The 17,476-nt window shown below is 44.6% G+C and overlaps 1 protein-coding gene across 1 annotated transcript in view; it reads right to left on the bottom strand.

The window, feature by feature from the left end:
* IFT38 (intraflagellar transport 38) overlaps positions 1-13,667 on the bottom strand; it is a 257,847-nt gene extending 244,180 nt beyond the window's left edge. The window contains exons 1-3 of the mRNA XM_088448183.1: positions 13,558-13,667; positions 12,095-12,206; positions 11,206-11,290 (exon numbers count right to left, since the gene is read on the bottom strand). Coding sequence (XP_088304309.1) covers positions 11,206-11,290; positions 12,095-12,206; positions 13,558-13,579 — 219 coding nt within the window. The 5' untranslated portion in view covers positions 13,580-13,667. The remainder of the gene's footprint in view (positions 1-11,205; positions 11,291-12,094; positions 12,207-13,557) is intronic.
* Between the last annotated feature and the right edge of the window lie 3,809 nt (positions 13,668-17,476).

Genomic DNA, 17,476 nt, shown 5'->3' on the forward strand with positions numbered 1-17,476 from the left:
CATTTATGTGCTACCCACACTGCGCAGCACAGGCCACGCCCCCACAGCATTGGTCATGCCTACTACATTACTAGTCACACCCCTGTGGCGCTGGTCACACCCCCTACGGCAGCACACAATAGGCCCATCATAAATTTCAACCTCAGGCCCATGTGCACCTTAATCTGGTACTGCATTGACCAACTCAATCGGGGATTAAGCGTTTTTCAATCCAAATCCCAGGACTGAAAAAACTTCACACATGTGGCATAAAATAAAATAAAATAAAAATAAAATGTGGCTTTGACACTGCCCAGATTGTGAGATTAAAATTATACTTCTGTAGCTTTCACAGTTTTTTCTCAGACTGCCAATTTCTACTTGAGCCAGCCCCGGAACCTGTGTAATTTAAGAATGTCCCCATTTTTAGGGATTGTGTGACAGTGCGCAACCCTGATGAAGTTCAAACCTTGGCAAAAACCTAATCCTGATCAAACTACACCACCATGCCAACTTTGGTGGCGCTAGGTCCAAAACTCTGGCCGTGTATAAAGGACAAACAGACAGACACACAGACAGATATGGTTTCTCGCTTATTATACAGATATATAAACAAACAAACCAGTATAGTCCTGTACTCACAGTACCAGCAGCAAGTGCCCAGGTGCCCTCACAGATAAAGTCAATAAAACATATGTAGCGGTGTGGCACTCATGGATCCCTAAATAATAAACAACTACAGGCTGGTTAGAGTTAACAGTCAATGCTGGCCCATCCTCTTCTTATCCCGACGATGGCGCTCATCGGACCCTGGAGAGTGCAATAACCGCAACCGTTTTCCGGTGGTCTGTCCACCTCAAAATAATTTAGAGGCTTTAATTTAGTGAAAAACACTTGTTTATTATAACATTTTCCACTGTTAATAAAAAAGGTAAATATCAGCCATTTGGCACGGTTTATGAACCTCAAATAATTTGTGTTTGCCACTAATAGCCATCTATACTGTTATCCCATGTTATGTGGCACTTTTTTGGGGTTCAGGGCAATTCCCCCATTTTTTCATGCACTTCCCCCAGGTCACGCACTGAAGAATTACCGCAATAAAAATGATCTAATTGAATAGCAAAGGACGCAGGAGCACTGTCATGGAGTCTCGGGGAAATTCCCATGTGTGCGTGTCCAGAGGAATCATGAATTTCACGGATGTAAAAGCAAGTCGGATTTATTCATAGACACAGGTTACAGTGCAGGACATAATAGGCGGGAGACACATGATCAATACCAAAGGTCAATAATGAATTAACCTAGGAAAGACCAAGTACACTGGTGAGCTGGAGGCAGAGCCAAAGGCACTTGGAAAGGCACATGGGATGTGCTGCAGACAGAAACAGGGCATTTTGTATTACTGGTTAAACCAAGTCTTAGAACAAATAGCAGTATACAAGTTAGAGCCAGGAGTCTGTACAGGCAATGTGGGTTAGCTTAAGAGTCTGTGAAGCTATAACTGAACTTTCAAACTAAAGACAACAGACAATAGCAGATATTGTAAACGCAGACAATACAAGGCACTGGGAAAAACAGCAGGTCTACAAACTGTGAGAGGGAACTTGGAGCAAGTAATACAGGGTTTCCAGACGTCTGAAGATAGATAGCTGAACGTATTTGGAATAGTAACTGAAGTCTGGAGGCAGGACACATAGGAACCACCTCTAGGAAGTCTGACAGGGAGGATCTGACATGGTGAACAGACACAGGGGTTCTGACATGATGATCTGGCGTGGGAAGCACTGTGAAGCAGGTTTAAATTATGCAGACACTGGTGCAGCCCACAGCTGCTTAGTAGGCAATTATCCCAGTATGCAAAACCACAGAAGGCCACACAAGGAAGAGCACCACCACTTTTAGGAAAGTGGTACTGTAAAGGATTGTGACAGGCACACATGTTGAACATAGCCCGCGATGTGCGCATTAGGACCAATGAATTCCTTCCTTAGCGAATCAGAATTTTGGTGTCAATGCAGAGTTGAGCGAAAGATGGTTGCAACTGCTCCCAATTTGGGGTCAATTCAATTAGACATGAAGGGGTGCGAGTTGTCATTGTAAAAACGTGGAAATGTTGCCAACAGCAACGCAACTCGTCCCCCACGCTGCCCGATTTTGCCCTGAACTCGTTGACCTTTGTACACTGCAAACAAAAATCCGCGAGTCCGGAGATACTGTTAGTGTGGTGAGTAATTCGCAGCTAATTGAATCAACCCCATTGTGTGCACAACACTAAATGTGGATATTCACCTGTGTGCACAGTTGTACGGATTTATAAAGGAGGACTGTCCTCATCTAAAAGCTTGGTTTCATAGCAGTCATCATTATCAGTGTGCAACTGTACTAGCCCTATACTAGGTGTGCAATTCCAAAGGATGCGCAATGCCACCCACACAACGTCACTGAACCTTTGCTAAGTGAGAACAGCCCAGTAACACCACTTGATCCACAAGCAGAGGCATAACGTGAAGCCATGGCACGCGGAGCAGACTTATGTCATGGCGCTCCTGCCCCATACACACATAATGTTGTGGTACAATACCGTATAGGGTAACAGAGGTAGCCAGTAGTTATGCAGAGGTTAAACAGAATTGTAGCAATAGTGGGGAACCAGTGGTTATGCAGGGGTTAAACACAATGGTAATAACAGTAGCCACACAGCTGTATCTTCAGTGACAGCCTGGAGCATACAGGGGTTGCTAGGCATTGTAGGATTGCATTAGCAGGCTCTATACTTGGGCCAGCGGGGTGCTTGTACACTTAAGTGGTGGTGGTACAGTAGTGATTGACAATCCTTGTGGCTGTATCAGTGCTCAGTGCACTGCGGCTATATCCATGCAAAAAGGACCTGCTATAAGAGCCACGGTGGGTCCTGGTGCCCGCCGGCTCTATCTACTGATACGGAGACGGCGTAGAGTGCTACAGATCTCCTTTCAACATGTAGAGCCCTCGCTATGCCCCTGTCCACAAGTGGAGATGCGACTGAATTGTGTATGACTCTGCAACGCCCATACTGAAGTTCACTCAGCTCCGAAGTATGTGCAGTGTAAAAAAGAGCAAGATATGCTTAACAAACAGAATTGCATTCAACTCTACATCCCAGTGGCGTATTTACAGTGTAATGGGTGCAGGGTGTGTGGTGCAAGGCGGGTAGTGCCCTGCAGCCTGGTAACCTGGAAGAGCATCAGTTATACAGAAGCTGCAGGGTGTGCCCGGCACCTACAATACCATGCCAGAGTCTCTGCTACGTATCGTCTGCACAGGTGCCATTTTGGAGATGACATCTTTGGAAAGATGGTACCACCGGCATCCTGAAAACCTGGGAGGGCCCACAAACCAATAACGCTACAGATAAGCAGCCCCCTGTCAGGCTAGGAGGGGGACAAAACAATTGTACACAGGCTCCCTCCTTGTTAAAACACCCCTGCTGAATCAACCTCTTTTATGCTTAACAAAAAACTCCATCCATCGCTTAATATATATATATATATAGAATGGTTTTATATTACAGGTACCACCAGTACATATTCCACATTTTATTTGCAAAATGTTTTTTTTGCAATTGTTAAAATAGCTCATCATACACTCACAAAAGGAACACACAGAGGACCAGCCCCCCACTGATGATCAAAAACATAAGAAGAAATATTACCAATTATTACAGTAATTAGCTATTACAAAAAAAGCGGGGTCCAAGCTTTGTTCCCAAACCTTCAAAGCAATCGTACAGTTTTCACTGCTCCAGTAATTGCCCCGGACGTTTGTAGTTATTTCCAATGGAATATAGTGTACATTTAACATGATCTTATTGTATCACCCGGTGGTAGACGCATTGTTATAGATGACAATAGACAACTGTCTTCACTACCTGTGCTACAGATTTCCATAAGCTACATTATACCTAAGATCAAAGCCTCACAAGAGCCTGCTAATGACGAAACCCTGTTATTGTGCAGGGTACCTATTAACTTGAAAGCAACAGGTTCATAATCCATTTTGATACTGTCTGAGCAGGAAAGAACAAGTCACCTTTTGTCATATAGACCTCATACTATGTTTTATACTCAATCCCTCCCAACATGCATTTTACCTCTTTGATAAATATATTATCTAATGTATCCACAGGGAAATCTGCAAACATAAGATAAAACGCCTATTTTCAAAAACGAAGATGTAGAAACACTGACATACTGTACAGATGTGTTTCTACCTTTACCCTGCTACAACCAAGAAATGAGGTTCAAAATATGTTCATGTGGAGGTTTATTCTCCTCCTATATGTACCTATGTTTAAACTGCCACTTTTTGGGGATTACTAATCCCTAAATGTTTCTTCATATGCCACTATTTGCATGACATATCTTGTATATGTTTTTTCAACATATGTCAAGTTCTACGTTTTACATTATAGTGTCATTAATTTTTGATATACAGAAATAAATCGGTTTTTATATAACTATACTAAGCGAGGGCCACGCATATAGGTAGAAACACATTTTCTCTTTCATTGTATCTTTTTGGGGCCACTTAGGGGTACCCCCTACCTAGGCGGGCATGCAAATTACTCTTTGACGCACATGTCCACATTCTCTTAAAACCCACCAGCATTAGATATACAGATGTGTCCTCATAAACTATTCCTGCAGTCATGTCAAACAGCCTCAGTGGGCGCGCCAGGTCCTGTGTGACTCAACTAGCGCAGAGCGTCTTTGATGCCTAGAAATGTGTCTTAGGGGGGGAATTCTATTAGCAGCGGTTATTTACCGTTAACAGTAATTTACCGGGCAAGAAAAAGAGAATCTAATTGAATAGCCTCGGATAGTAAAGTCTGAGGCTACCATCCTGTTTCAAGGCCAGGAAATGATTGGGGCTAATTTAATTGAGCCCGTAGTCGTAATGTGATGCAACTAAGATGCACCACGAGACTACGCTGATTAATTTGATACGCGACACTTGTATATCTGTGTTTGACTGAGTCTGAGTCTGTATATGAAGTGCTACGAAGCAGCGGCCACGGCTTTTTTCCACGCCGCGTTTCATTGTGCATCATATACAGACTCATTCAATTAATCAGTGCAGTCTCCTGATGCGTCCTAGTGTATCGTATTGCGGCTAAGACGCATTTTCAGGTAAAAAAAGACGCTCGGCACTAGCAGACTTTCACGAGACCTGCCACCTCTCTCGCTCCACATAGCCTACTGATGTTAGGTGTATGAGGGCACATTGGAATTTGTACTACAAAAAAACTACTGCAAGTAATTATATATTATATACAGGTTGAGTCTCCCATATCCAAATATTCCGAAATACGGGATATTCCGAAATAGGGAATATTTTTAGCATGACTGAGATAGTGAAAACTTTGATTTTTAATGGTTCAATGCACACAAACTTTGTTTAAGGCACAAAATTATTAAAACTAAAGTATAAAATGACCTATAGACTGTGTGTATAAATTGTATATGACACATAAATGAATTTCATGTATGTACACACACTTTGTTTGAGCCACAAAATTATTGAAAATATTGTATAAAATTACCTGCAGGCTGTGTGTATAAGACGTATATAAACACATAAATGCATTCCGTGTGTATATTAGGGTCCCATTCCCAAGATATTTCATTATAATATGCAAATATTCCAAAATACGGAATATTCCGATATCCAAAATACCCCTGGTCCCAAGCGTTTTGGATATGGGAGACTCAACCTATATATATATATATATTACTAAAATTGTAATTTCTAACACTGCCGGCAAAATAGCCATTCTGATAAACAAGCCCAGATGCATAAATTGGTTGACATCCACTAATTAATTTGATATGCGACACTTATACACCTGTGTGTGAATGATTCTGAGGGCCTGATTCACTACGGATCGCAATACTGCGTAACGTTCAACTGCGATAGCAAGCTAAACCACTGCGATCACAATGCAAACTCAGCACCACATAAGAACACCCACTGTACCGAACGCACATCTGTAATACTTAGAATAGCAAAACCATGGGTACAATCGAGTACCATCGCAGCCTCACGCACACTTTCACGAGCCCTGACCGTACTCATGAATTGCTAACAGCCATGCACGCTATGAGACCCTCACACTGCGTAGGGCTTCGCAGTTGCTAATTTACCTGACGCTAACGCCTCCGTTCGGCCAACCACCCTCCCGTCATTACCCACAAACGGCACTTCCTCTCAATCACTCTGCGATGGATCTGTGTCGCTGCTGCGATCGTAGTCCACATCGCAGTGGCCGGTTCGCGCACTGCAATGCATGCGCAGGCCGATTGAGTGAGTATTAGCAACTGCGATCTAAGCGGAATCAGGCCCTGAATTTGTATAGGAAGTGCTACAATGTAGCACCGGCGGCTTTTTTTCACACCAAGTTCCGTTGTGCTTCATCTGCGACTTTGTACAGATTTATAACCAATTCCTATGCGGTAAAAGTGGCAGCCCGTCGTCTCTAGTACACTGTGAGTGCTGTTTTGGTCTGCGATGTGAATACGATGCACATTTTAAGTAAAAGTTGCAGGGCTACACCGCTAGGTGCCACTCACTCGTGCTGGGCGTCCCACGCCGCATGGAGTACTGAGGCTTGATGTATACGGACATATCTGTTTATGCAGCCTGTGTTTACAACTTTTACCGAATTCAAATTTAATATATACTAATCTATTAGAAGCTACACCCAAGTTTTATTTTTTCATTTAATTTGAAGAGGGATAGAGTAATTGCTTCCTACAAAGGACCCAGAAGCGACTACCCTTAGAGCCTCCATTTCAGGCTATTAGATGTTGCATTATACACATCCTGATGTGAGAAGAGCTCGGTCGCTATATAAACCTTTATCCACAATGTCGAAGCTGGATAATTGGCTGAGACAAGATCAGTTTAAAATTGAATCACGGTGACGCCATCTTGTGACTGGCCGCAAGACGCCATCTTGGAAATGAAATCGCAAGACGCCATTTTGCGAATGGCCGCCCAAGCGCCATTTTAGATAAACTCACAATTAAGTACATACTGTATGGCGAGATTACTATTAGCACCATGCGATTGCATCTTTCATCATTTCTCATATACACAGTAATACGCACAATTGCGCTGTTAACTAGTCGCATATTAGAGAATGCATAAGATCCTATATGAAAACGCTGTTTAGTAGCTAAATGCGCACGCATCTGTCCCCAGTTAACTAGCGTCAAACCCCGTATACTTACACATTACATATTCACATACAAGGTTCCATAAGCTTTAAGGTATAAGATTTAAGTTTATTCACTTAGTATAAATGCTGTGAAATAAAGATTCTTTGGTAACTAAGGTTTTATACATGCTAAGAAAGCAGTGTTTGGTTTCGCACTGATGCGTACTCTTTCAACAGAATTCCGGTATTATCGGTGTGGAGATCGCATCATGCATTCTCGACTTATGGACCGCAGAGACTTCAAGCAACAAAATGTATATGATATGAATAACTGTTAGGATGTTGCATGTGGCGGGAATCCAGAGACCCCCAGTTGTTAGAGGCTAGGTTGTGTCTATTTGAATCAGCCTGTTAAATACTCTGTAACAGATGTATCCCCCTTGGGAACCAATGGCATCAGCAACAAACTTCTCTATTGTGCTGTCTATTTCTGGGGGGTATACATATGTAGTGTTCCCTCTAGCTCCGGCGGCAGGCAGGGTGCCGGAGCTAGAGAGGGCAATGTTGTGCGCGCGTCGAAGGCACGCGCGCGTCCGAAAAGGGGGTGTGGTTACGAAAAGGGGGCGTGTCTATAAGACGCGGCCCCTTTTCGTCATACTTGGGGGCGTGCCCGGCGCTTACGGACATGCCGGGCAGCCCCCAAGCGCTGCAGAAAGGGAGAATAGACGCCGGGTGCACGGCGGTGACCGGGTCACCGCATGTTTGTCCACCCGCGAAACACTGCGTCCCGCGGGTGAGAACGGCTCCCGCGGGCTGTTAGGGCAGGGCGCTTTTTGCCCTCCTCCTGGAGGGCAGGGTGCTTTTTGCCCTCCAGAAGGAGGGCAGGGCGCCGCGCCCCGCTAAAACAGCCTAGCGGGAACGCTACATATGTGTGCTCCAACACTGGGTTTTAGTCTTCGTGCTGAATGCTGATAGACGAGGGGTTTCTTGCTGATGCCTAACATCTGGTCCGGAAGCGCTGCGTATGTATACTGTACTTGGGTCTGTATAATTCCTTTGTGCCGAATTGTGCCCGGATCAATAGCGTATAACTGACTGTACTCTACTTTAATAATATTTGTGCTTTGGAACCACAGATTCCAGGTCTTAAGTCTTTATTTACTGTATGACTGCGTACGCAAATTAGCGTCATCCTTAGAAGGGATAGGCAGGATATTAGAAGGTATAGGCAGGATATTAGAAGGTATAGGAAGGAGTGTATAGAGGTTCTAATACAGATTCCTTAACAACACAATACAGGTTGAGTCTCCCATATCCAAACTACTTGGAACCAGGGGTATTTTGGATAACGGAATATTCCGTATTTTGGAATATTTGCATATCATAATGAAATATCTTGGGAATGGGACCCTAATATACACACAGAATGCATTTATGTGTTTATATACGCCTTATACACACAGCCTGCAGGTCATTTTATACAATATTTTCAATAATTTTGTGGCTCAAGCAAAGTTTGTGTACAGAAATTAAATTCATTTATGTTTCATATACACCTTATACACACAGCCTGAAGGTAATTTTATACAATATTTTTAATAATTTGTGCCTTAGACAACGTTTGTGTACATTGAACCATCAAAAATCAAAGGTTTCATTATCTCAGTCATGCCAAAATTATTCCGTATTTCGGAATATTCCGTATTTCGGAATATTTGGATATGGGAGACTCAACCTGTAGACAGTGTGTGGAACTACCAGCTTCTTAATCTCATTTATATACCAGCATTATGTGAAATAGGTCTTACAGTCTCCTACTGCCTCCATGCAACTAACGAGCACACTGCACTGTACCATTATCATCTTAGTGCAGGTAATGATTGGGCTGCTGTACATAGACAATAACCTTGTAAACGAATAACAGCCACATAAAAAAAAGAATACTACTAAGAATCCAAACACCAGTATTAATTAGGCAGCACAACACAACTGTGCCACCAAAACTGTATGTGGAGAATCCTTGTGCAGATAGTACTGTAGAATGACAACATGCAATTTATTTAATTGGTTATGATGTTTGTGACCCCGCAACAATCCCCCCCCCCCCCCCAAGAAAAAAAAACCTTCTTCACTTTAAACTTTATTATGTGCTATATTACATTGAAATAACACTCTATCCTAAGGGGATGTAGTCAGCATCCTGGCAGACGGGATGCCGATGGTCTAAATACCAGCGTCGGGATCCCGACTCCAGAATCCCGACCACCGGCATCCCATAGGTAAGCATCGGGGGTTAGGGGAGGATTAGGTTTAGGGTGCGGGGAGGGGAGGGGGAGGTTAGGTTTAGACACTAGGGGGAGGGAGGCTAGGTTCAGGCACCGGGGAGGGTTAGGGGTTAGCTGTAGGGAACTTACCTTCCAGTGTCAGGATTGTGACTGTCAGGATGCCTCTGTCGGTATTATGACACCCAGCATCCTGACAGCCGAGATCCCGTATTAAGTTAACCCATCCTAAGCTCATATCATCAGCAACATTACAAAACTGTTTACCCTCTTTACCCACACAGGTAACCCCACTGCCATGCACAGATTAGGAAGGACAGATTATATTTTAATTAATGTTCTTTAAAAAAAAATATTTTAATAAATCTATACCATATTCACTTCTTTAACTCACATGAAAATCTGGATTATACAAACAAATTCTGCCTGAGGAAGCGGCAGATAAGTGAGACATTCTGTTTTTATTAGTTTATGCTTCATTTTTTTCTTTTAATTGATTCACATTTTTAAGTGTTTGTATCGATTATCTGACTTTTTAGTGCCAAAAAGCCTAGTTTAATGTATTTGATTTAGTTTTATTAAATTAGTCATTGATTGTTATATGGACCGAGTTCCAAGACAAGTTTATATTTCAAGCACTGTGTAATTTAAATGTGAAAAAAAAAAATTCACATCTAGACTATTATAGTGGACAATTCTCCTTTCCGTGTGTGCACAGCTCATGTAACATTAGTAAAGAAGGAGGTTGCTCATTGGACAGACCAAGTCCTGGTAATACAGGGTATAATTTATCCACATTTAAAGTGTTTATACATAGTTACATTTAAATACGCTAAAGTCAGCGCCGGAGATTAACCTATTGTATGTGCATCTTTGGAAGCCATTTGGGAAGCTTACATATTATTTTCTCGGCTGCGGTCTTGTGGCACCAGCCACGTCTGCTCTGAACCCATAGTCAGTGGGTGACGTAAGCAGCAGAGACAGGTTCCTCTGCTGCGTGCAGCAGTTCAAGGGTGTTTTAATGTGGTGTGGACCTCACCCCATTACAGAGGTGCCGTGGCCACTTACCGCTTTGGACAGTAACGTTGGGGAATGAGGAATGAGAATGTATGTTCAGTAAAAATGGATTCATCACATCCAAACAGTGGAGGGAACAATTTTGAATATTCACAAGAATATAGCCGATCAATCAGAAGCGACGTCACCAAAAGGTATGTAGTAGTGGGTGTGCTACTAGTGTATTTGGCTGAAAATCAGGGTTGCATAAAATGGGATTTAAAAAAAAAAAATCAAAAGCGGATTTATTTGATTTAAATAGGATTTTTTATTACAAGTTTTTTTTTTTAGTAAACGTTTTAAATTTTATAAACATTTATTTAAAAAATAAATGTTAATAGAAAATCCTATTTAAATCAAATAAATCCGTGTTTGATTTATTTCTTTTTTAATCCGATTTTATGAAACCTTGCAAAAATATTATTTTTCTTTAGATTTAAAAAATATATATATAAAAAAAAATGATTAGAAGAGGTGGAGATAATGTTCTTCCCCATTTTGTTCCTGTGTGATACAGTAATTAGCTATAAGTAACGTACTGGTCTCACAATGTTATACTGAGAAACCTTCTACCAGCACATTGCCTTTAGCTGTAGCATGAAGGTTACAGAACACACTAAACCTAGTTGCAGGAAAATGGGCAGAACCAAGCAGTGAAGGACAATAAAAGTACTGTAATGCCCTTACCATAAACTGTGCTACCGCCTTAATGAAGAACACTCGGTCTTGCTCTGTGTCCACATCCACAGGAATAACCAACTGAGGCTCATACCTGGTAAGAAGATAAAACAACTAGATGCAATAGAAAGTTTGAGTCAGCAGCATAATCACTACCTGCAATGGCGTTATGCTGGGTACACACTGGCAGATATATTGGCCGATCAATTGATCTACCAATATATTGGATGCCGGCTGGCCAGTGTGTACCAGCGATATCACGCCGACTCTGCTGCACAGCCGATGTCCAATATATCTGCAGATATATTGGGGCATCGTGCTGTGTGTACAGATGGTCTACCGACCAACCGCAGAATTGCTGTAAAGGCCGAGGGGAGGGGGGAGTGACACGCCCAGCGGGACCCGTCCCCAGATGATGGTTGTTCAGTGTGTATGAACAACCATCATCTGCAGATCACTCGATCTGCAGATATATCCGCTAAGTGTGTACCCAGCTTAAGAGTACAACAGACCAATTAATAGAGGTAATTTTCGGGTTCATTACAGAATTAAAAGAATTACACCTACAGATGATTTTGATACATGTGGGCTCTAGCAACTTAGTAAATGCTACTTTGCTTTCTCTATAGCTCCCCTCAGTAGGCTTCAGACATGTATTTAAATCAATTATTTGTATTGTGTTTTAATACAACCCAATTCTGCTGTGCCCTCAGGTTTGGTTGCACATAGACGGCAGCTTTGTGCCATCTGCAGCACAAATGTAAATAAAACCTGTCTGAGGATATAAATACACTAGTGCTTTGGACCAATAATTCCCCAGCTCACTGGCTATTTTTTTTTTTTTGCAGGTCCCTTCTGTGTCCCTGACATCATAGGACATAAATGACATGTGTTATACCTTTTCACCAGCCAAATGAGAACTTCCGACACCAGAGGAAAGTTGGGACTACGAAAATTCTCCATGGAGATGAGGCGGGGGTAACCCAGCGCCCGCATCATTTCTGTGAAATCTGGAGGAGACATAACAATAAAAATCTAAATTCAATTTATGATTGAGTGGCATAGATTTTATAGTACTGTAAGTAAATGGAAGTGAAGTATTTTGTAGTACAGTATATGGATATGAGATACTGTCGGTAGAAAGATAGAGTCATGCGAAAAAGGAAGTACACTTTCTTTCCATCCTTTATAAAATATCAAGTCATAGTTAACAATCATCTAATCATCAGTAAGTCATAAAATATGATAACGCCAACATCACGTGACAAATAACACGTAAGGCGTTTTTGTGGTCATCATTTAGTCAGCAAAATAGAAGATAACGTGAAGAAGCTATGCATGAACTTAGTGCTGCTTATACCACCGCTACATAACAGCAGAACCGTTAGCAGTACAGTCTGGAGCGTTTAGCATTATGTTAGGACTATGCCAAGTAGAATAGAAATCTGCAATGATTTCCAAGACGCGACTGTTACTGCTCATCAGACTGGAAAGGGTTAACAAGGCCAATTCGCCTCCAACTCCATTTTGTTGAACAGCCGTTAACAGTCAGCGTACGCTGCAGGTGGCACCAAAACGGACGGAACACGGAGCGAATGCTTTAATAAAAAAAAAATCGCCTGTGCAGGTTCAGTCACTTCCATAACAATTTGCATTCCCAGCGTCACGCCGCATTTACTGATCGGCCTTAAACTCATGTTTACGGTGGATTAACGCACACCTCCCAACTTTGTGGTGGATCAACTCGGACACACATAGGATGGAGCTCGGCGATGTCAAGACAAGTTAGCCCTTTAAACCCCCTCTTAACGACACAACCACAAGCAGTGCACGGGAACATACCTCCTAATAGTCCCATCTGTGGGGCTGAGCCCATAAAACAGGGGCGTTGGGAGGTATGATTAGCGCCCGTCCAAGGCTACCAGGGGCGGATTTATAATGAGGGCAGGGAGTGTGTTGAATATGGGCCCCTGGGACAAGGGGCCCCCGTACCACACACCTCAGAACAAGGTCCGATCACGCTGGGGCTGGCGCCATATTTCCAGCAATATCTTCCTAAAGGACCGCTGAGGTACCTATACAGAATATTATTATGGGGCCCATATATGTCTGGTTACATATAGCTAATGCCACTGTATGGGCTCCTGGAAGACACTGCTGTGCCATTACATGCAGTAATAAGGAATCACTATGCTGTGAGGTGATCAGAAGTCATGTAATACAGTGTCAGGTACACAGTTACTATCAGTGCTGACACTATGCTATAGGCATACGATACAATGTACGGATCCTGACATATAAACACAGGTCTGGAGCTATAATATGGGCTCAGGCTAATGGGGATTATGACTCAGCTCTTACTCCGTAAGTCCCGGTAAGACATGGTGCCAGGTCCCCGGTTCGCTAACGATGGCTGAACTGAAGCGAATAGGCCGGGTTACCAGTGAGCAGTATACGTTGCCATGACAGCTCTGCTGAACGGCGGCTCACACGGGACAGAAAGTATTGACGCGAAACGTTGAGCATGCGCACTGGGAGAGACTGGGAACTGCCTGAGTCAGTCTACTGACTACTGCACGACTACAGCACATGAGCAGATGCTCATTGTGGGGGGCAAGCCGCAATAATCAAGGTGCAGCAGCATTGGGATAAGAAAGTCAGAGTTTGCAAACCTGGTCAAAGGTGAATTCATCACAGCATGAAGCCAACAAGAACTGGGTTCCAATATACAGGATAGCTGCATAGTTATCATTATCTGAAAACAGGCAAATGATAATAATATAAAAGACTAACATTTGTTACAGTCAGTAAACGCACACACTGTAATAATAGGAATACGCCAGGTACTGTGTAATGGTGCACAGAGCCGTAACCAGACTTTTTGGTGCCCTGTGCCAGAAAGAGCATTGGCGCCCCCTCATTTTTCTAAGGGACATAATGCACCCAAAAAAGGGGAATGGCCTCATGGGGAAGGACCAGGGAATAGATAGGGTAGGCCAGGAGATGCTGGGGATGAAATAAGAGGAAGCTACAAGTGAGTAAGATAATAGACATTTTACAGGCCCAAACAGCGCCCCCTGCCCTGTGGTGCCCTGTGCGATGGCACCGGCCGCACTACCCTAGCTACGGCCCTGATGGTGCATACGCACGGTCAGATTTCTTATCAGATATGAACGACAACGATTGTACAAATCGTTCAATCGTTCATATCTATGACATGTAGGGCATGCATCGACGAACGATGCGCGTTCCCGCATGTCAGATAACGATCTCTGACATCGACTGTGTTTGCAGTCAGATTTTGACGATTTCATTCATTGTAATACTGTCAGAAATCGTTCATCGTTGATGAAATCGTTCAAATCTTTGTAAAAATCGTTCAATCATTCATCAAATCTGTCCATGTGTATGCACCATGACAATTCAAAGTTGAAGCAAACCCCAAAAAACATTTTATAGGGTATAGTAAATGATGAACTGTTCTATCTTTGCAAGTCAAGGTGCCCACACACATACCGACTCACGCACGCTCCGACGATGTGTCCGATTTCCCTTGAAACTCTCCCGGTAGCTCTGCACACAATGGGCCTGATTCAGACCCACTCGCAAGCGGCTGTCCGCTCGCAAGTGGGTCGATGTTGTGCACTGCGCATGCGCACGACGGCGGGAGCTCCGTCGTGCGCATGCGCCAGACGCGACGAGCGAAGGACTTTCCTTCGCTCGTTGTGTCTGATCAAAGGGGGCGTGCTGTCGATGTTGATTGACAGCACTCCCCCTTTGGTGGGCGTGCCAGGGGCGTGCCTCCCTGACGGGGGCGTTCCCAAGGGAACGCCTACCGTCAGAAGCCGGCCCACTGACATCACTAGTGATGTCAGTGGGAGTGATTTTGGCTCTGATAGAGCCAAAATCACTCCAGGCCTTGCGGTTGAAAAACTCAACCGCAGGCTCCGGCTCGCAGTGGCGATGGTCAAGACCATCGCGGCCATCAAACTGCACGCTCGTATAGGCTGTGGGTGGTGACCCACAGCTATACGAGCATCCAGGAGGACGCTCCATAATTATGGAGGGCGGACCTCATTCAGAGCGTGCGCTCTGCTCAGAGCGTACGGCTCTGAATGAGGGCCAATATGCTGTCCAATCTTCATCCGATCTCCTGCAGCCATACTTTTTCACAGTGCATTTGAGTCTAGATCGTCAGATCTGCCCTACAGCATGGCAGATCTGAAGATGCGATGTGCGACCTGCGGGGGCACACATCGCATCGTGATCGTGAGTGGGGACTCACGATTTGGTCATTTTTTACCCGATCTGAGCGCTCACAACCGGGTCGATGGTGGCCCATTGGGCATGCGCACGACGGAGCCGGGCAATCCGTCGCTCCGGGTCTCGCAGCAAAGGGGGCAAGCTGTCGATGGTGAGTGACAGCTCGCCACCTTTGGTAGGCCGGGGGCGTGGAACGCCTACCGTTTGGGGGCAGACCCACTGACATCACAAGTGATGTCAGTGGGAGAGCTTCCGGCTTAATTTGAGCCGAAAGCTCTCTGGGGCTTGCGGCCATGAGACCCTACCACAAGGGTCTCGTCGCAAGCCCGATGGTCGCGATGGTCTTGACCATCGCGACCATCTTCATGGCCGCTCGCTATAGGTGTGGGTGGTCACCCACAGCTATGCGAGCAGCCGGGAGGCCGCTCCAAATAAAAAAATAACGCCCTGATTCAGAGCGAGCGCTCTGTCAGAGCGTCCGGCTCTGAATCAGGGCCACTATTTGCAGTACATAACCACAGTTGTCAGCTACCACACAGCAAGCACAGGGCCTTATTCAGAGCCGCTCGTAAGCGGCCGCTCGTTCACTCCGAGCGATGTTCGCACAACTGCGCATGCGTATGGGTCGTAATGCGCATGCGCCAACCAGTCATTGCGGTCGGAAATCGTGCGCTCGTAAAACAGCGAGGGCCTGCTAATTTGAGTGACAGAATGAGGCGTTTGTGGGTGGTAACAGGGGAAGGTGCTTGAAAACGGGGAGTGGAGATCCGAACGCAGGAGTGCCAAACGGTCAAAACGGGCGTTTAATGGGTGTGCATAATTAACAAAGCAGCGTCATCGACCACGTCACTTGGTTGTCTTTTAGCCTGAACTGCTCGCAGTGATTGCGGGAAGTAAAACCTACCACAAGCACTGCGAGCAGTTCAGACGCCTTTCGATGTACTCGATTAATCTAATAAATAGCGGAGATGACGTATGATGCAAACGGCAAAGGGGCGTCTTTACAAATAGCGAGCGCATCTTTCGGACACTCGCTCAGACATTGAGGCGTCCACAGACCGCAAAGGGCGAGCGCTCAATTTAAATATCCGGCCCCTTTTTCAGGACGAGCATCCGCATATAGCGTCTGGGTCTGAATCAGACCCACCGTGCATCGGCGAGCTGACACAGCAGGACCCCCCCCCATGCACTGCACATCGCGGCCAACCCACTCCAAGGTCACATGCCGGGATTGGAACTCAAGTGCTGCAAACGTGCAATGGATTAATCGCGATCTGGATAGTTAGTTCCCGAGTCCCTGCAGTCTGCATTCCCAGAAGAGCCGTGCACCGAGACACTGTCTTGAGCCACTCCACTGAGCTTAATGACGTGTTTTGACTCAGTTCAATGTCTCGCTTTGTCCATCGCTAGAGGATAGGGCTTCTATGTCCCATCCCTATATATGGCTGCTGGGACTCTGGAGCAGTTACGTGCCCAGCCCTCCCCTCACCTCCTGGGCTGCACCCACTTTAGTTCTTCTGCCCATGTGGGAGACAATAGATAAGGAATGTAGAGATTTAGGGAAATGAATAAAGGGAAGTTTTATGGTTTTTTATTTCCACTTATGATCACACATTTTAACCAGCTGCAAAAACACACTACAGAGAATATTACATTAGCAATGTTCTACTGATATGTACACTAATGAATAGGACTAACTTTCATTATTCATGAGAGGTCTAGGATACAAAAAGAGTTACTGCCAATGGGGCTGATGTTTAGTCGTAAGCAGAAGCGATATCGGACGCGATGTTCTTCATCTGCTCATGCACCTGAGTCGCACTGCGAATGCGCCACGGTTTTGTACATATATCAGTTGCGGTGCATGCCCCCTGCTGGGCGTCTATGCGAATAGGTGCCCGACGGAGCAATTCAATTGTTTCTCCATTCGGGCGCCCATTAGCATTTACTGCACCCACAAGCACCGGGTTTAGCGCACAGCTGCTAAACCCGTCTAAAGAGGTTAGAACGCCCAAAC

This window comes from Taudactylus pleione, unplaced genomic scaffold, assembly GCF_031769625.1.
Source record: "Taudactylus pleione unplaced genomic scaffold, aTauple2 ptg000451l, whole genome shotgun sequence".
NCBI lineage: Eukaryota > Metazoa > Chordata > Amphibia > Anura > Myobatrachidae > Taudactylus > Taudactylus pleione.